Consider the following 19,499-nt stretch of genomic DNA (forward strand, 5'->3'; position numbering starts at 1 on the left):
CCCATATCTACCCCAGGAGAAGGAACCGTTATTTTCCCAATTCACCCCACAACACACAAGAAAGAAGACAAAAACTGGAAATACCAATTAACTATGGGAAAATACTACCAATTACGCGTGGGTATTTGAACTGGTTTCCACTCCCGGCTAAGCTCGCTAGGGGGCGCTCTGTGTGTCATCTCCAGCACCTGGAACTGACGCGGAGTCCTTGCTCCATGAAGGTTGTTGAACTAATAAACAGGCACTGATGTGGGGAAATGTCCTTGCCCTAATGGAGCTTGAGATATAGTAGGGGAATAGACAAATAAGCAAACAAGCAAATATATAACATGTCAGAAAGTAATCATTGCTAGGAAGAAAAATAAACAGGCCACAGAGAGAGCGAATGAAAGAGTCACAGGTGGCTTTGGGTGAAAGAATGCTATTTTAGGCAGGATAGTCAAAAAAGACCTCTCGGATAAGGTGCCATTTGTGCAGATGTCTCAGTGAAGAAAATGAAGAGGGAAGAGTAAAAGGGAAATGCACATGAAATTAATATACTTCAGAAGGTATTCGCAATAAGCTTTACAGGTATCCCCCGCTTTTCGAAAGTTTGCATTACACCGCTTCTCTTTTACGAAAGACTTACTTAGTACCCGTTTTCACCAATGGAATCCGAAGAGGATTTTCGCTTTTACAAAAAAAGGAGAAAAGCAAAAATAGCATCAGCGTTTGTTTTGCAGCCAACCGTTACAGAGGCAGCACACACTCCAGAAGCAGGAGTAGCACCTAAGCACCCCTGAGCTCCTTCCCTGGGAGCTATACTCAGCATCTCAGCATCAAGGCACCATAGCTTTGAACTGTGTCTGTGAGCATCTGTGCTTTATCTCGATTTATTTTGTGCATCTGTTAGCAAGATGTGTCCTAAGCTAATTTCTTCTTCACTTTATGCCATTCAGGCTTATGAAAGGTTTCACAGGAACGCTTTACTTCCGGGCAGGGGAGAAACCTAAAATCAGTTTCAGGTAAGTGGCTAGGTGCTCTGGGGGGTTGCAAAATGCAAAACACTTAGTCCCTACCTTAGGTTATTCAGGGGACAGCTAAAACATGCCCACCTGGAAAGACCTCATCAGTATTATGCAAATCAGCGTTCTGGACCACAGGTCCTAGTGGAAGTTTCAAGAAATTGGGCTTAATGTGGGCTGGCATGGAGGGTCCTCAATGCCTTCATGGAAAAAGTGGCCCAAGAGCCTGGATTTGAAAGTTGAGTAGAAACTAGTTGGTGCAGAGAAAGAGAGTGGACACTCCGAATTAGGGCACAAGGTGATAGAGGGGTAAGGGATTCAGAGTTTCCAAAGCCTGTTCCTGCCTTAGGACAGACTATAATGCTAGCCATCACTAGCCAAGCCCAGCAGGATCTAGCCCCTGCCTACCTCTCCCCCGTCCTCGTGTTCCGGCCACACGGCCTGTGACACAAGGAAAGAAAACATCCATGACTCATAAGGAATGCTGCCAAGGAGAGAGAAGAAAGTGGCAGAGTGACTCCATCACGGCCCATGGAAGGGGGTGCCTGACTCCAGGACATAGAACTCCACTCCCTTTGCAGGGAGACCCGCAGAGTGGAGGTGGAGTAACAAGAGAAGCTGTCTGAGTTCACTGGCCACCAAGATCATTCCTCCACTCTGACTTCAAGTCAAATTTTCCGAGTCATCTGACCCTGCGTGGACTTTCCCTGGGGAGAGGATGCAGGCACCGCTGTTCACTCTATGGATCCAGTCCTCATGGTAATGAGGGTCTTGGCTCTTCTGTTTATCTGTTATGGAGAGCTCCAGCCACCACCCTCCAACATGAAAAAGTGTACGTCTCCCTTGCAGACATGCCGCAGGGGTTCCTGTGTTGCGTTCCGGCAAGGTGGGTGTGTGTTATTTCCTGGGTGGAGGTGCGGGTGGGGGTGGGGGGTGGGGTTAATTCCACATGTCAATCAATCATCCAGGTAAGCGGTCCTTAGCTGGAAACAGGACTACAGTATGTTGGCTTTCAAGCAGGTGTAAGAAGACCCTTAGAATCTCTCAGGTCACACCCTTTGGAGAATAGACATGGATAAAAGACAACATTTGCTGGGTGCTTGTCAGGGGTCAGACTCCTATGTGTAAATAGCCCAAATCAGGACTAAACTACAGCTCAGCTGACAGGTGAATGAGAATAAACTTTCCCTGGAGTGAAAAACCAGGTTTTTCTTAGGGAATCTTTGAAAGACTAAATCTTCACCCCTGAGAGCATAAACTGAAATAGTTATTTGTCTTCCCAAGATTTTTCCCAAAACAAGAGAATAATCGAACTATCTTCCAGAAAATGCTGACCCCTGGTGGACATTTCTTAAAACTGCGTTTTTAACACCCGCCCCCCCCCCCCCCGCCCCAGATCCAGGTAACAGCAGTAGACCCAGAGGCAAAATTTTCTTTTGAAAGTTGAACATCTCTCTAAGTTTTCTCAGGCTAAGAACCCCAACAGAAATAGGGTATTTCACTATCTCTCCAAACTTTTCTGAGAGCTGGGTTTAATATCAAGCATGTTGAGATCTGCCATTATGCCTTAGGGATTTCATCGTTATGTGAAGAGAAAAGACAAAATTATTTGGTTTGCCCAAGATCTGCAAGGATTTTGCCCCGATTTTAACACCTTCAGTTATAGCACAATCTATGTGCCCCCCCACAAATTAAGCTCAAAGTGTCTTAACAAGACTAAGAAAATAGAAAACCTTCTTCTACTGAAACCAAATCCCCCTAAAACCGAGTTCCTCTGCCGAGTTTATGATTAACCTCTCTATCCAAAACTGTATTATTCCCTTTCTTGTCCCATACCTCTCCCACATCAGGATTGAGGAGTGTCAAAGAAAAGAGGGATTGTAACCAAGCAGGAGCCCATGGAGCCTTCCCAGAACAGACCCACCCTGGCCCCCCGCATGTCCTCTGCTGACCTTTGGAGCTCTCTGACCCACAGATTCCTGCTGTGCTACTGAGTGACATCGCCTACACACAGGAGCTCCCCTCCCCCAAGTCCCCTTGCCCTCCTCTCCTTCTAGGCAGGGACCTGCTACTGTGTAGCCTCTGGACGGACCCTTGCTGTGTGTGATGTACCTCCCCGAAAACATCATCCAGTAAAGTTGGTGTGTGCTGCTGCCACCTGGTGGTCAGATCTTTTTCCTCCATCAGCCTCCAAATATCTCAAGCCTCCTAGATTCTGAGGCCTTTCCCTTTCTCTAGGTTTCTTTTAAAACTTCCCCGGTCCGAGTCCTCTCTCTCCTTAAATTTTCTGACCAATGAAATACGTTAATCCCTACTGAGAGGTCAGTGGCCAATTTATTTATTCACCAAATATTTATGGAGCACCCAGTATCTTCCAAGCTGGGTACTTGGGATACACCATGGAACAAAACCGATGAAAGCTCTGCGTGTGTGGAGCTGATGTTCTAGCAACATGAGGGCGGCTTAAAGCTTTTCCTCTCTTAAAGAACATTTCAAGCCAAAGTGAGGAGATGGTAAGAGGGGAGTTTTTGGTACCATCAGGGAGCTACTGGGAGGGATAGCAAGGATGTTTGGGTTTGTAATTACAAGAGTCAGTTTAACAAAAATGCCAAAATAAAACCCAAAATAACAAAAAAACCCCCCAAAAAACCCATTAGGGCTTCCCTGGTGGCGCAGTGGTTGAGAGTCCGCCTGCCGATGCAGGGGACACGGGTTCGTGCCCCGGTCCAGGAAGATCCCACATGCCACGGAGCGGCTGGGCCCATGAGCCATGGCCGCTGAGCCTGCGCGTCCGGAGCCTGTGCTCCGCAACAGGAGAGGCCACAACAGTGAGAGGCCCGCGTACCACAAAAAAAAAAAAAAAAAAAAAAGCCAGAGCTTGTACATGGTTTGAGTGCTTCCCTTCGAAGCAGAGCTGCCCTGACTTTAAGGTGCCTCCAATCACCTGGAGATCTGGTTGAGAGGAAGACCCTAAGTCAGTAAGTCTGGCGTGAGGCCTGGGATTCTGCATTTTAACTCCCAGGTGAGGCTGCTGCTCTGCCACGGACCACCTTTTGAGCAGCAGGGCTTTAAAACAGATTCCTTTGAGCACTGATTCCTGCAGGACTAATACTAGTAATCAGAACATTCCTACCGACCACAGAAAGTTGTTGCAAAGATTAAATAACTCAGCCCTTTGCATCGGCTGATTTCTGCATCAGAGGTAGGAAAACTGAGACTCCAACACTTTAACTAACTCATCCATGAGCACAGTTGCAAACAGGAGAGCCAGGAAGCGGCTCCAGAGTTCCAGGGCTCACATACGTGCGCGGCTATGTGACTGCCTCGCCTGTTGCTAACCTACAGTTGGCCGCTTAACCAAATCGCGTGGTGTCTGAGCCCTGGGCTTCACCTCCTGTGTCATGAGGGGAGGATGTCCATGGAGCCTCACAAACGTTAGCTGCAATTGTCACCATGAAGCCTGGAAGGGTTTTCTGCCTTGAACGTCCTCCTTTTACCAAGATTGAAAATATATCAGCCACACTCACACTCTTATCACACACAGCGTTTCACTCATATCATCTCACTTCATCGTGTATTGTCCCCGTGGAGCAAGTGACTCCTTCCGTTTTACACACGAGGAAGAGAAAGCTGAGTGGTGGGGCGACCTCATTGTCGTCTTAGGATCTGGGATCTAGGCGAGATCTTAAAGATTTTCTCCAGTCGGTTGCCCTTTTTTTTTTTTTGCCGTGCCATATGGCTTATGGGATTTTGGTCCCCTGACCAGGGATCGAACCTGGACCCTCGGAAGTGAGAGCACGGAGTCCTAACCACTGGACTGCCAGGGAATTCCCAGTCGGTTGCCTTTTAACCTGCTCAGTTTTGTTTGTTTGTAGCAAGGACATCTCTTCAGATAAAGCCCTGCAGGGAAGTCCAGTTTGGGAAGCAAGGGGCTGGGTGGGAGCTGAGTTCTAGGGAGGGAGCCTCGCCTCTCCATTCCCCTTTTATGGGCTTTGTTTCCAGGGACCTCAGAGAGGCATCCAGGGAGCTCTGTTTGGAAAACCCCAATCTAAGTCAACACTCTTCCTGGGAGAAGGAGGGACCTGGCTTAGGAAAGGGAGGTGACTTGGCCAAAATCACACAGCAGGCTGTGGGCCCAGCGGGGCCTGACTCTAGGACTCCTGGGACCCAGCCTAGAAGTCGGCAAAATCCCAGGAAGGGACAGCGCCCCTTGCTGGCCTGACTCTATTAGCCGTAGCCGAGGGGTGTTTGATAAACAGTCATTCTTACAGTCCTGCATTCCCATCTCATGGGGCCACATTCAACATTCCACCTGTTAATTTCACCATTTCCCAGGTGCCCCCTTCCCTCACATCCCAGGATGGGGGGAGGGGGCAAGGCTTTTTATTTTTAGACATTTCAAAACTGTGAATATAACATACATACAGAAAATCGCCTAACCACGCCCATGCCAAGAAACAGAATGCTGCCTGGCCCCTCGCGCCACCGCCCCGCTTTCAGGCAGGGCGCACCCTTGCTGTTCTCTGTGTCTCTGCATCCCTCCCCACGACTGTTCCATTTGCCTGTTTTAAACTGTATGTAACTGGAATCGTGCTCTATGCATGCTTTGGGGATTCTTGAAGCCCACAAGATGTTTGCAAGATTCATCCGTCTTGTGGCTGCAGCCAACTGTGGTTTATCCATTCTCTTTGCTGTCGAGCGTTACCTTGTACGTATGAACGTACACGGTTTACGTGTTCATTCTTCTGGGCTGGGGGGTTGGGTTGTTTCCAGTTGGAGGCTGTTGTGCACGATGGTTCTGCACACCTTCCTGGCAGAGAGATTTGCTCTCCTGTTATTCGAGGAGAGCGAGGCCCAAGGAGGAAAGGACTCAGAGGAGAGACACCAGGCCCGGCCCCAGGGTTTGAAAGGCCTGTCGCTGGACACTCCACCCCGCCCCCGTTTTCCAGTTCTCTTTGCCCCAAGCCCAGCAAGGCCATGGACACAGCCAGCAAAGTAGATGAGTTTTCAAGTTTTCAAGGTTTTATTGTAAAACAAAGCTCAGGTCACAGGGAGTAGGAAACTTTCCACTCAACACATACAACACACGTTCACTGAGGGCACCTACTGAGGGCCAGGCCATGTGCTTGGCTCTGCAGAGACCTAAGACATGGGGGGGGGGGTCAAGGTCCCTGCTCTCAGGGGCTCACAGGATGGTGGGGAGACAGACAGAGGCACAACATCTTCCAAACAAGTCTCAGGGTGTCGGAAGTGCTAAAATGGTCAAGGAGCGATTCATTCCTCCTGGGAGGTCTGGAGAAGCCACATTTGTGCTGTGTCTTGGGAGCTGGGGGATTCTGACGGGAGGGCAGGGAAGGGGACAGCACTGCAGGCAGCTGCAGGAGGTCTGCAGTGGACAGGGCGCTCAGGGCCTGGGCCGGGGGGGGCGGTCTAGACTTATAGGAATGTTCCAGAAAGAAAAACACTAGGGGACCAACCTAGTCCACTAACTTTTCATTTTTACAGGTCAGGGCATCACAAAAACAAGAAAGACAAAGAGGAAAAGCTATCACCTCCTTTCACCATCATTTCCTAAACAAGGGGATATTTAATCTTCTACCCCCTTCCAGAAAGAACATCATCTCCAAATAAAGGACTCTCTCTCAAAGCTGGCTTAATGAAAAAAAACAAAACAAAAAACCAGGAAACGCTTGTTTTTCATTTTGCCACAGAGCCTAAAACTCTTGCCCCTGGAAAAGCACCAGTTTGCAAAGAGCGGGATGGGAGCCCCTTGAGGGGAGGTCAGCAAGTGGCCTGCGGGCTCTGGGGCCTGGAAGGGAAGTGAGGGAGGGGCTGGGGCTGGCCAGGGTGCCTGGACTTTACCCTAAAGGTACAGGCGACCCTGAGGGCTTTGATCGGGGCCGTGATCCCACGCGCACTTTAGAAAGACCTGGCGGAGGCCTCGTGGAGGCTGGGTAAGTAGAGGAGGCTGTTCTCAGGGCTCTTGTACCTCCTTCCGAGGGCCGCCCCCACCCCCGGCCAAGGCCGCCCCACTGAGCGCTCACTGCAACCATGGCGAGCCCCCGGGGGGGAGGGAGAGGCATCTCTGGAGTCACAGATGTGCTGGGAGTGGGAGGCAAGGGATGCTGAACAGCACCGCTACTGGTCCTGCTGGAAGTAGAACTTGGTGACCTGGACAGCATCTTGAGGAGTATTGGTGAGGCCCACGGGCTGGTCGGTCTCCAGCGCGGTACAGAGGAACCAGCCGGGGCAGGCGGCCGACTCGAAGCTGGTGGTGGGCCCGCTGTCGGAGCGGATGAAGGCGAAGCGCTTGTCCTCCTCCTTGCTGCTGTTCAGGTCAGTGATGTTTACCGGCTGGGGGCCAAGGAAAGAGCAGAGAGGTCCTTGCACCCCAGCCCCCAGGACCTGGCCCCGTGACTGCCCACGGAGAAATGCCGGCCCAAAGACCATGGCAGGACACCCAGTGTCCCGGGTCTTGTGACACAAGGAGGCTGTCCCACGGTTACACCTTGATTTGGGGAAATCTGGTCACTCCAGCCCTCGGCCAATATGTTTGGGAAACACATGGCACCATCAGCGGCATCAGTAGAGGCCAAGGCCTGGGGAGGCTGGTGGTCTGTTGTGTCTGCACCTCCAAGAGAGGGGGCTGTGGACAAGGTGGGCAGGGTATTGCAGTCCATGCGAGACGTTACCACATTATCATGGTCACTCCAATGCCACACAGAGCAGGCAGCCCCGCTCCAATAAAGTGCCTATCCACTAGCGGACAGAAGGGACAGTGCCATAGTTACGGCCACTCACAATCTGAGTTAAGATTTTGTCCAACAATCCCCTGATACAAAGCCCTCTTTTCCCAATAGCCCATTGCTATTGCACAGGGGATTTCCCTGGTGCCCTAATGGTTAGGATTCCAGGCTTTCACTGCCATGGCTCAGGTTCAATCCCAGGTCCAGGAACTGAGATCCTGCAAGCTACACGGCATGCTTCACCCCCCCACCCCACCGCAAAAATAAGAAATATTGTACGGGAGTACAGGGTCTTGGATGGGATGCCAGCTCATGGGTTTGAGTAGATAAGGGTTGGAAGAGGATGGTCCCAAATGTTGGCTTTACCGAAAGAGGGCAAGTCCAAGTGGGTTGGGGACCCTTGGGCAAGAGAGCAGCATACAGAGGTTGAGGTCCCTAAAGGAGCCATGCCTCCTGGTGTCCACACCCTGGTAGTCCCCTCCCTCGTTGAGGCTAGGCTTAGCCACCTGACTGGCTTTGGTTAATGGGACATTAGTGGTATGATACAAGCAAAAGTTTAATAAGCGTTTGCACATTGAGGCTTGTCTTTTTGGAGTAATCCCTCTTGGAAGCCAGCACTCATGTCATAAGGAAGTTCAAGAGGGCAGCTGAACTCAGAGAGACCCCGTGGGAAGAGAGCCTGGAGGACGGACCCCAGCTATACCACGTGGCACAGAACTGCCCAGCTGATCCTAGTCAACCCACAGAATCATGAGAAAGAACCCACTGTGCTTGTTTTAAGCCACCGAGTTTGAGGTGCTCGTTAATCTGCGACGGTCCTTACCTCCAACCCGAGCTTGATCTCATCACCAGACTTGACACAGGCCAGGCACAGCTTCCCCCCATGGATCCCCAGGAACATAGCATGGGGCTCGATGGGCACCACATCTATCTTCTCTGGGGAAGAACAAAGGGGAAGTTCAGGTTGTACAGAAGAGGAGGCACAGATGACGAAGACACAGCAGGCTGGACTCTCCCTGGGGATTCTTCCAGCCCCTTAAGTAAAACCCCAAGGTCAGAAGGACAGCAAGGGCCCCCCTTCCTGGTCTGCATCCAAACAGAAGATCAAACCAAGCACACTAGCTAGCTACTCCTCAAGGTCCAAGGCACCTAGAATCTACTCCAGGTGATTTCTATCCTTCCCTCCCTTCCCCAGGACCCCTGCGCTCTAGGTCAACAGGTGTGCTGCCCATGGGCAGGGAAAACAGCACACGAGGTCATGAGTGGGGCGCCGGGGCTTGGTCCACAGAAGCCTGGGTGACTTTGAGCCCGCCTCTTCCCCTCGGTGGTCTCCATGCCCTCGTGAGGGAGTGAACATCTCAGCCTCTCTGTGTTTAGAGTCCTCATTGGGAGAATTACCAAAAGGACAGGAAAGGTGGGTCTCACACCCTTTAAGAGTGAGACGGGGACAGAGAACAAGGGGATGGGGATAATGCCATCCTACGACCCCAAGCCAGCCAATGGGGACTTGAAAACATCCTAGAGGGCTGGTGCTGAAAGAATCCCACGTCCCATCATCCAACTGCTCTTCTTTTACTAACAGGAAAACTGAGGAACAGAGTGGGTGAAACTTGTTCAAGTCCATCCAGTTTGACATGGATCTGGAACATGACTAAATGTGGTGTCCTTGATTAAGGGACATAACCCAGCCTTGTTGATGGTGTATTACTTTTGGGTGGGAGTGAGAGTTTGGTCACACAGGAACACGGGGGCTTTCTAGGCACCAGAGGAAGGAAAGGGCTGAGCTTGCCTCCTGGGCCATACCTCCCCCCAGGTGTGGCCCTGGGACCACGGTGCCTGTAGGTGGTGGCTCCCAACCTAGACTCCGCCCATCTCTGCCTTCTTGAGGCTGTCCCTGTCCGTGTCCTTCAGTGGCCAGGCCTCTCCATCTTCAAACTCGGCCACAAAGAGCCAGCAGCATTTAGGACATCACACCTAAAGTTCCCAAGGTTGGGCCACAAGGCTGCAGACTCCAGGCAATGTGACCAGGGCCCACATCACATTGGCCTTCCTTGCAACTACTCACCTTCCAATTTAGTATTTGGTCCTTGCAAGTATCCAGCAACTAGCTGGTTATTTCGCAGGTAGAAGGTCTTCTGGTTGACATCCCAGATTCTGAAAAGCAGAAGAACCTAGCTGTAGTGGACAGTTTCTATGTGCCCAGCCCCTTCCTGTGTTCCCCAGACTTTGTGGAATCTGCGTCCAACTTTCTGCCTGGGGTGTAGAATTTAGCACACCCATATCATGGATGTGGAGACTGAGCCCAACGCTGGTTAAAAGAGTGGATACAGGGCTTCCCTGGTGGCGCAGTGGTTGAGGGTCCGCCTGCCGATGCAGGGGTTGAGGGTCCGCCTGCCGATGCAGGGGACATGGGTTCGTGCCCCGGTCCGGGAAGATCCCCCATGCCGCGGGGCGGCTGGGCCCGTGAGCCATGGCCGCTGAGCCTGCGAGTCCGGAGCCTGTGCTCCGCAACAGGAGAGGCCACAACAGTGAGAGGCCCGCGTACCGCAAAAAAAAAAAAAAAAAAAAAAAAAAAAAGAGTGGATATATGTATAACTGATCGCTCTGCTGTACACCTGAAACTAACACAACATTGTAAACCAACTATACGCCAATAAAAATTTAAAAAGTAAAATAAAATAGAAGTAACAACTTAAAAATATTTTAAATAAGAAATACATTTTGAATATGAAAAAAACTGAAAGAGGCCAACCCCCACAGCTGGTGAACTGTGCGCCTGCATTCTACCCCTCTCTATTTTTTTTTTTTTTTTTTTTTTTTGCGGTACGCGGGCCTCTTACTGTCGTGGCCTCTCCCGTTGCGGAGCACAGGCTCCGGACGCGCAGGCTCAGCGGCCATGGCCCGTGGGCCCAGCCACTCCGCGGCATGTGGGATCTTCCCGGACCGGGGCACGAAGCTGCGTCCCCTGCATCGGCAGGCGGACTCCCAACCACTGCGCCACCAGGGAAGCTCCTACCTCTCTCTTTGCCTTGCTCCTTATGCTCAAGTTCTCAGGGCAGCCACCTTCCACTTCAGCAAAGCAGGCTCTAGGGTAACACCATCAACAGAACTTCGTGGGTGCAGAAATGTTCTATGTCCGCACCATCCAATATGGCAGCCACCAGCCACACGCAGCTATTGAGCTCTTGAAATGTAGTGCGACCGAGGGTCTGGATTTTTTATTTTCTTCTCTTTTTATGAATTTAAATGTAAATTTTAAGATTCATCCAAGACTAGTGGCCCACACGGCACAGGGTTAGAAGTTTCGAGGGTCAGAGCCCCTTGCAGCTAACTCCCTCCAAGCCTTAGACCGTGGAGGTCTGTCCCCAGAGCCTGTCCTCTATTGGCCAGTGGGCTGTTCTGGGTCTGGCAGGGGCCGCTGTCCCCAGGGACAAGTCAGCTTCCCCTCCAGCTCACCCCATGGCCTGTTTCTGGCTTCCAGTTTTTTCTTCTTGGTGAAGGACCCCTCCAGCTGAGAGCAGGGCTTGCAGCGGTGAGATGCAGTAAACAGAGCCCCAGCCGCGACGCGGACCCTCTACTCCCTGCCGCCCACCAGCATGACCTTGGACCTGTGCTTCATCTCCTCACCTGTGAAAGGGGGCTAGCAACACCCACCTCAGCAGGTGGCTGTGACGAGCCCCTGAGCCCAATGAGAGGGGGTCAGGCAAACTGTAAAATTCCTGGCGCGAGTGAGCATTTGACCTTCTGTGATTATTCTTAGTTCCTGGATGAGCTGAATCCCATCTGAAGGGATTAAACATCCCTGGAGCATCTCCTAGAGCTCCCAGCCTATGGGAGGAGACAGAGGCAGACCCCTGGGGGAGGGACTTCTCTGGAACACACACAGGCACGCAGAGTCCCAGCCTGTAGCCTCAGGCGAGAGAAACTCAGAGTTGGAGGGTGAGATCACCCCGACGTGTCCTGGGACATCATGGCCCAGAGGCCGCACTCGGACAGTGTTCTGTTTCTATCAGCATCACAGCCTGCTATTTTTACAGCCAGGGATGATGACATCTCACAAAGTCCCTGACCTGATTTTTAATAATCGTAATCGTTGCCAGGCACTTTACTGCTCACAGAACATCGTCACGCTGTTATCCGTGCATTTGACCTTCACATCAACCCTGTAATGCAGGCAGGGTTAGCATTAACCCCATGTCACAGATGGGGAAACTGAGGTCCCGGGGGAGCGGGACCCTCTGATATATCAACACAGACAGGCACTGTTAACAGTTAGTCTGGAACTCTGGGCTGTGCCCTGCCCACAGCGCCCCTCTCTGCCTCTTTGCCTAGCATGCTCTACCAGGCCCAAACCCCGGCATGGCTCCCGGGCACGTGTCTGTCACCAAGTTGCCGGGGTCTCTGGGAGAGTCCGCCAGGCCCCCAGCCAAGCTTCGCACATTTGGGATATTTTGAAATACAAGTCCAGAAGACCACGGATGTGGCAGCCTCTTACTTGAATAAGCATCCCTTTCCAGCCCAAACCTCATGGAACCTGGCAGACACAGACGGCTCTCTGTTCTTTCTCCATTTTCTACCCGTCCAGCCCCACCTCCTCTGGGTCAGCCTTACCTGAAGGCTTGCATCTCGCAGGGTCTCTTTCCCAGGGGGTAGCAGGCTGTCTCTGAATGGAACAGGAAAAGGAGGAGAGAGATTAGGTAACCGTGGTGACACCTGCAGACTTCCATCCTGTGACCACAAGGCAATGGGAGACTGCCATTTCAGACCCAGAGGAGCTGCTTATAAAGAAGATCGTCCCTCACCAAGACCAGGCTGCGGCCACTCTGTCCCACTGTGAGAAACGGAAACGCCCTCACATTTTCAAAACGAGAAACCTTGCTGTTGTCACTTTCAGCCCTGCTGAGTGTCGCAATGGGATGTTGTAACCCATTCCCTCCCCTTTTCCTCTGTGCAATTTCCCCAAAATTGAGATTTTTTATTTCCCCTTCACGGAGTTCCTGGGAATAAGGGCACACTGAAAACCAAAGCCCTTCATCTGCCCGACAGGTCTCCTGAGACTTTGCAAAAACAGGTTTGAGTAGAAATATCCCCCTTTCCTAAGAAGTCGAGTGGCAGGGCTCCCAGCACCCGTGACAGACTCAGGTCACTTTGTGTTTTTTGAAGGCGGGACAGCCTTGCTGGACTCTGGACCAGGCACTGGCAAACATTCTGTTAAGGACCAAATAGCAAACATTTTAGAATTTGCGGGGCCGTACGTCATTATTACCGAACTCGGCTGTCGTAGCTGAAAAGCAGCCTTGGACGATCTGTAAACCAACAAGCTAATTTAATTGTGCTCCAATACAACTTTATTTACAAAAAACAGGTGGTGGCTGGATTTGGCCTGAAGTTTGCTGCCTCCTGCTTTAGAGTAAACTTCCTGAGAGGGACTTTGAAACCAACCCTATTCCTGTTATCGACGTCTTTGAAGTTATGGTCTCGGGAAAATGGGGTGAACTCAGCGTGGGACGGAAATGAATCCAAAAATCTACCTCTAGCACTTGCCGTTTGCCACCTGTGTGACCTGGAACAAGTCACTTATCTGGGTCTCTGCTTCTCTCTCCTCACGCTCAGAATGAGGTTGATTATGTCATTCTCATAGGTACGAGGACGGAAGGACGGAAGGAAGGGAGGAAGGAAGGTTGGTTGGAAGGCAAAAGCTCTGGCTCATAATGGGCACTAAGAAACATTCACTTCCTTTCTTACTACATTCTAGACAGTTAGGAAAAAAGAAAGTGTATTCCTATTAATGGACAGAAAAGAGGTGAAGCGGGTCCTACATGATCTAAATGGTAGGAGAATGTAACGCTAGTGCAGAAGCGCAGACTGTAGCCTTTGAGGACTGGATGGGCACTCAGCGTCATTCTACCTCACCCCAGCGCTCTTTCTGAGGGAGACCCAGAGAGGGGAGGGCACCTGCCCAAGGTCACACAGCTCTTCCATGGCAAAGGTGTAGCCAGAAATCCAGGTCTCCTGACTCCCACCCAGGGGTCTCCTATTACAGCAGCAGATCTTGAGGAGTCTGACTTTTTTTTCAACCAACCAATCAGAGGCTGTGTCCAAATGAGGGTAAAATCTGTCAGAGAGGTAGGGTACACTGCATATTTGAAAGTTACTAAGAGAGTGGATCTTAAAAGTTCTCATCACAAGCAAAAAATATAATTGTATAGCTATGTTGTACATCTGAAACTCACGTAATGTAATATGTCAATTATACCTCGATAAAAATTTTTTTTAAAGAGGAAGTTTGCGAATGAATTTCTCAGATCGTTAATGAGCTCCTCTTCCAGAGCCAGTGAAACATTTCTGCAAAAATTGTCACCTCCCTGAGTAGGACAAAACGGCACGTAGGCACATCTCCTGCTCTGTTCTCACGAGCTGTGCGACCTTGAGGGCTCCTACTCGCCTTTGAAACACATGTAAGAAATAATGTCTACCTTTGAGGGCTGTGTTGGGGGGTTGATTGTTTTTGTTTGTTTTGGGGGGGCTGGCTAAAGGAGGTGATGTGTATGAACCTGCTTGGTTATTTGTCACTTCCAGTATTTGCTGAATTGGGGTTTATAATTTCTGGAACACTTATGAATCATCGGGTGCATACCTTGGTCGTCGCACCTGCTGTAAGGGAACAAGGCAGCTTGCCACCTCCCAGGATAAGTTCTCTCCAACTTGTCTTTCTTAGGCTACTTATGAAGTACTCCTCGACTGTTAAATCAACATCACTCAAAAATTGTCCTTAAAGGGAATTCCTTGTCAGTCCAGTGGTTAGGGCTCTGTGCTTCCACTCCAGGGGGCACGGGTTCGATCCCTGGTCAGGAAACTAAGATCCCGTATGCCATGCGGCACGGCAAAAAAAAAAAAAAAAAAATGATCCTTACATACTGAAGAAAAGCAGTGACTTGCCACGGTGAGACCAAGGGGTCAAGGTCCTGCCCACACTGCAGTGCCTGGGTAAATGTTCCTCCGTTCCCAGCCCAAATTCTAAGAGACAGGTTTCTCCCTGAGAGCAGAGGCCCTGGGTTCCCCCCGCCCCCACAACCCCATCTCCTAGATCTGTATCTTTTTCCTTCTGTGGCCTGACAAGTCTTTCTGGACATGGGGGCGGGAGTCCCTGGGGCCAGGCCGACTTCGGACTGCATTCTCCTGTGTCAGTTACGAGCTGGGCCACCCAGACAACATGCCAGAACTCTCCAAGTCTCAGTTTCGTTATCCATTAGATGGGGCTAATAATAGAAAGAAGACTTGTCACGGGTTGCTTTGAGGATGGAAACATTTTGTACATGATGTATTTAGCCCTGTCCTTGGCACGTAGGAACTACTTAAACAATAGGGAGGTATGATGTCTGATTCATCACCCCAGGTAGAGTGGGAGGGGACAGTCACAATGCCCTGATCCCCGTCAACATGCCCAACAAGACTGCTTGACTCCAGAGGGGAGGGATTCACTCCTGTGGCGGGGTGGGGGGGAAACGGGAGTGGGCAGGGGAGGAAGTAAGTGGGGAGGAGAATCTCCTCCCTTTCCTCACGCATCTGGCCACAATTCCACTATTGGCTCTGTTGCAACAAATCAGTCGGCGTCCCTGAGATGTCTGCCCACCCACGGGACATCTCTCACTAAACGTATTCTCCCTTCTAGTACTCACTCGTCACTCTGCTTCCCGAATTAAGCTTAATGACCATGCCATGGAGTGAACTCTGCTTCCCAATCAGCACCCTGTGTTTTCCCCAGGCACCAGGCATCACAGCTATACTGGTACCTGCTACGTGCCAAGCCCTGCCCTGCTAGACACCGGTGACAGCAGAAATGACTAAGGCCCACTTGAAGGGAAACAGGACAGCCAGGCTAAGTCCGGGTCCTAGGAGTGACACGAGGCAGGCTCCAGGGAGACCATGTGGGTGAACCTTCATTGTTGATGCCAGTAAAGTGTTCAGTGCACTCTGCCCACATAGGAAGTGTTCAATACATGCGAGTTCATTCTCAATTTCAGTTAATGGCATCTTTCAGTTCTAGGATTTCCATTTGCTTCCTTTTTTGTAGAGTTTCTAGTTCTCTGCCAAAAGTTGCAATCTTGTCCTTTACACCCTTGATCCTATTATTCATTCAGGGTTCTTACAAAGGCTGCCCCTGTTGACTCCATTATTTGAATCCCCACTGGGTCTCCTTCGACTGTCTGGTTTTCTCTGGTACACACGTTGTCTTGCGTATGCCTGATTACTTGTTATTAACTGCTGGACACTGTGTAGCAAAAACTGTAGGGATGATCTGAGGCCCTGGATGATGTTGTATGTACCCAGAGACAATTCACTTGTGCTTTCTCTGGGCACTGAGGGCCAGGAGCACGGCAGCCCCAGGTGACTTCACCCAAACAGGGCTTGAGATGAGTCAGAACTGGGCTTCGGGAAATCCATTTCTGTTCACTTCTCATGCACCAGAGTCCATTTCTGTTCACTTCTTCATTTCCATTCACTTTTCACGCTCCAGGGTCCCAGCCCAAACCAGGGTTGTCGGTGTGGGGGGGGGGGCTTCCTACTCAGTGGGAGATAAAATATAAACTGCATCTTCCCCCGCCCCCGAGTCCCATGAGTCTGCCCAAAGACGTGATTGACAAGTTGAGCAGGAACCAGGGAAGGAGGGGCCTTTAGTTCCACTTCAAGGAGCAGGGAATTTATCTAAAAGAAAATTGAATCAGAGGGTGACACTGTCACATTTGTTTTATTAAGACCATCCTGGGAACAGCGGCCAGATGGATTAGACTTGGAAGAAGTTTTGGGGTGATTGAACCTGAAAGCAGGGCAGTGGTGTAACCCTGATCTTGGCAGTGGATATTGACAGCAGGATCTCCAAAAGGAGTTCTGACTTGTAGCATTTGCCAATTTCTCTGGTGTAGATACGCCCACCACGGATGATTTCAAGCCACCCACATCACTGAGTGTGAAGTTGGGAAGAGTCGGGCTCTTCCTGGCTCCACACCCTGAGGGGACAGGGAGATTTGAGCGCTCTTTCGTCTTTCTAGACAGAAATTGTCCCCACTTTTCCCAACTCCAAATTTCCTCCTCCTCAGCCCAAATGGCTCACCCCACAGGTCCCATCCCCCTCCCGAGAAACAATCCCTACCAATAAATCCCATTTATCAGGAAACATCAATGAATCTTGGTGCATTTCCAGCTGTGCCTCCTGGAGCTGCATTTGTCGTCATCCAAGTGTCCTTGGGAAACACTTAAGCAACAGGCTTGGGTGGACAGGTGTGTACCTTACATTGTAATGGCTAAATCCCAGATTCAGAATCTTCAGCCAGTTCTTGAATGCCTGAGTGTTACAGCACATACCACACAATACAGGCAGTGCTATTGTCCAAACGTTGTAAATTTTTACTAAGATAATGGCACAAAGGCTCCCGTTACTCTCTCCAAGAGATGAGTAAATATATTAATACAAAGAGGAGGAAAAATGGTGATAAATACAAGCCCCCATAGTATAATCTGCTGTCTTCTCTTTGTCAAACTCCAGCTACCCTGCCCTGCCAGGCAGCCAAGTCAATTTAACCAAATCTGTTAGTGTATTAGAAGCTCCCTATAGCAGCAGGTCAGGCTTGGAGACAGGTGTTCTCCTGGGCATCTCTGCCCACCAAGCTGCAGCCATCGGAATGACCGAGTTGCCTGTCCTGGCTGGTAAACGTCAGGAGACTGTGTATAAAGCCAACTGTGATTGATTGCTGCTTTCCAAGACGCTTGCTCTCCTCCCAGATACAAATGGTAAACTCACTGTGAATCCTTTCTGAGTTTCAGAGTTTTCCAAGATGATCTCTGTTCCAGCAGTTTCTGGGTTTGATAGGGATCTGCACGGAAAGCCATTATTTACCTACTTATCTTATGTTCTTCCAAGGTACACTTTACTCTTGCCTTCTGGGCTTTGATGACTGATTAGCTTTGTAAGGTAGCTTCTCCGCAGGCAGGAGGAGAAGGGGAAGGACAGGAACTTGGGGGAGGGGACTACCCTGTTTCTTGCCTGCAGTATTTCGGCCTCTGTGTCGTCCGCTTTCATACAGATCTCATTTAGTCCTCATATAGCTGTGCAAGGCAGGTATATGTACCCCCAGTCTCAAGGCGGGGATATACTTATACTCACTTTGTAGAATAAGAAATCGAGGCTCAGAAAGATTAAATCACTTGCCCCAGATCCTGGCTGAGCCAGGATTTGAACCCAGTTCTTCCTACACTGCAGTCCTGCCAGAGAGGCAGGTGACATTTTTTCTTCTCTGCTTGGTTGCACTGGAACAGGAATTGTACTTGTTCGTATGCTGTTCCTTTTGGTTTGAACTCACATCGTACAGAGCAATGATTTATTCTCTAACTGTTTGGAAATTTTAGGAGGTATTTTGCTAGTAAAGAAAAGATGATTCTAAGACCTTACATAGGTTAAAAAGAAACCTCTTTACCTTGTTATGGACTAGGGTGGCCAATTGCCCTAGCTTTTCCAGGATTTTCTTGGTTTTAATACTGAAAGCCCTGCATCACAGGAAACCCCTCAGTTCCCGGAAAACAGATGATTGCCTTATCATACAAACCCTTAGAAGGTACTGGCACCATCTCATGGCTAGTGCTGCAAATTGCAGGCACAATTAACTATCAGTCATTGTACCTTGCCAACTAGCCCAGTAGCAGAGATGTTGTCCATTTTATTAGATGAATAGACATATAGGCAAAGCACACCAGAGGACCCCAAAGCCTTAGTAAGTCTTCCACTCAAGGATAGAGACTATAGCAGATATAATATTGATCAATCACTCTCATTCTAATCAAGTTAATTTTTGATTAAGTCATTCATATTTCATTTCCCCCAACTATGTAATCAAGATATGGTCAACATTCAGTAGCTTAAAACTGTTTTCAAACTTAGGTCGTGGCCTTCCCTGGTGGCGCAGTGGTTGAGAGTCCACCTGCCAATGCAGGGGACACGGGTTCGTGCCCCAGTCCAGGAGGATCCCACATGCCACGGAGCGGCTGGGCCCGTGAGCCATGGCCGCTGAGCCTGCGCGTCCGGAGCCTATGCTCCGCAATGGGAGAGGCCACAACAGTGAGAGGCCCGCGTACCACAAAAAAAAAGAACTTAGGTGATAGAAAGGATTTACCTTTTCATTGTCACTTCTTCACCTCCTCCCCCTCCTTCACACACATTAGCAATAAAGTCAGCAGTGTAGAGAGGAAACAGAGGTCCAGTGAGGTAAATGGCTTGTCCAGGGCAATGCAGAATACACACAGGGTGGTTCCATCTTCATCCTGTCTCTGTCCTCACTTTCCTGGCTCTTCTGTCAAACCATGAATCTCACTGAGTTCTCTCTTCTCAGATCCCCGTTCTCTGGTTGGCGTCAGTGGTACCACCCACGTTCCTGACGTTAGATGGAGAATGTGGTTCCTCCTCCCAGGAGACATGGTGTCTTCACTGGACTTACATGCAGTTGTCTCCTGAATTCAATCCAGTTCAAGTTATACACTTTATTTAGCACCTACTATGTGCCAGCTCAAAATATTTTGGAATGAACCTTTTATAAGTATAGTGATTCCTTCACAGCATATCACTGTCTGGTTCTGAGAGTTACATCTTCCCTTACACATTTGAAAACTACAGAAGACCATGGGTTAACAGTTTAATGCACCCCACTGGAGACTGTTACACCCACTGGGGGAAGGGTGAAGGTTTGCTGCTCCTGGAATC

The 19,499-nt window shown here is 50.0% G+C and overlaps 1 protein-coding gene across 4 annotated transcripts; it reads right to left on the reverse strand.

The window, feature by feature from the left end:
* Nucleotides 1-6,004: 6,004 nt before the first annotated feature.
* On the reverse strand, nt 6,005-12,648 carry IL1RN (interleukin 1 receptor antagonist). Of its 4 annotated transcripts, XM_032653456.1 has the most exons (5): nt 12,553-12,648; nt 12,362-12,413; nt 9,816-9,904; nt 8,574-8,686; nt 6,005-7,358 (listed from the first exon to the last, which is right to left on the reverse strand). In XM_032653456.1, exons 2-5 carry the CDS (start codon nt 12,373-12,375, stop codon nt 7,143-7,145), a joined length of 432 nt encoding a protein of 143 aa, XP_032509347.1. In that variant the 5' UTR covers nt 12,376-12,413; nt 12,553-12,648; the 3' UTR covers nt 6,005-7,142. The 4 variants fall into 4 exon arrangements, with proteins under 4 accessions (XP_032509347.1, XP_032509346.1, XP_032509345.1 ...); XM_032653455.1 differs by lacking the exon at nt 12,553-12,648 and having other exon boundaries at nt 12,362-12,546; XM_032653454.1 differs by lacking the exons at nt 12,362-12,413; nt 12,553-12,648 and adding an exon at nt 11,378-11,913.
* Between the last annotated feature and the right edge of the window lie 6,851 nt (nt 12,649-19,499).

Source organism: Phocoena sinus, chromosome 13, assembly GCF_008692025.1.
Source record: "Phocoena sinus isolate mPhoSin1 chromosome 13, mPhoSin1.pri, whole genome shotgun sequence".
Taxonomy (NCBI): domain Eukaryota; kingdom Metazoa; phylum Chordata; class Mammalia; order Artiodactyla; family Phocoenidae; genus Phocoena; species Phocoena sinus.

Bases quoted from the DNA above. Each gene is read 5' to 3' on its own strand.
- IL1RN (XM_032653454.1), bottom strand. From the start codon at position 11,550: ATGTTTAATCCCTTCAGATGGGATTCAGCTCATCCAGGAACTAAGAAT. The intron at 9,905-11,377 runs GTGAGGAGATGA...TCTGCTTTTCAG, and splicing joins TTGCTAGCCCCCTTTCACAG to AATCTGGGATGTCAACCAGA. The intron at 7,359-8,573 runs GTAAGGACCGTC...CTTGGCCCCCAG, and splicing joins AGATCAAGCTCGGGTTGGAG to CCGGTAAACATCACTGACCT.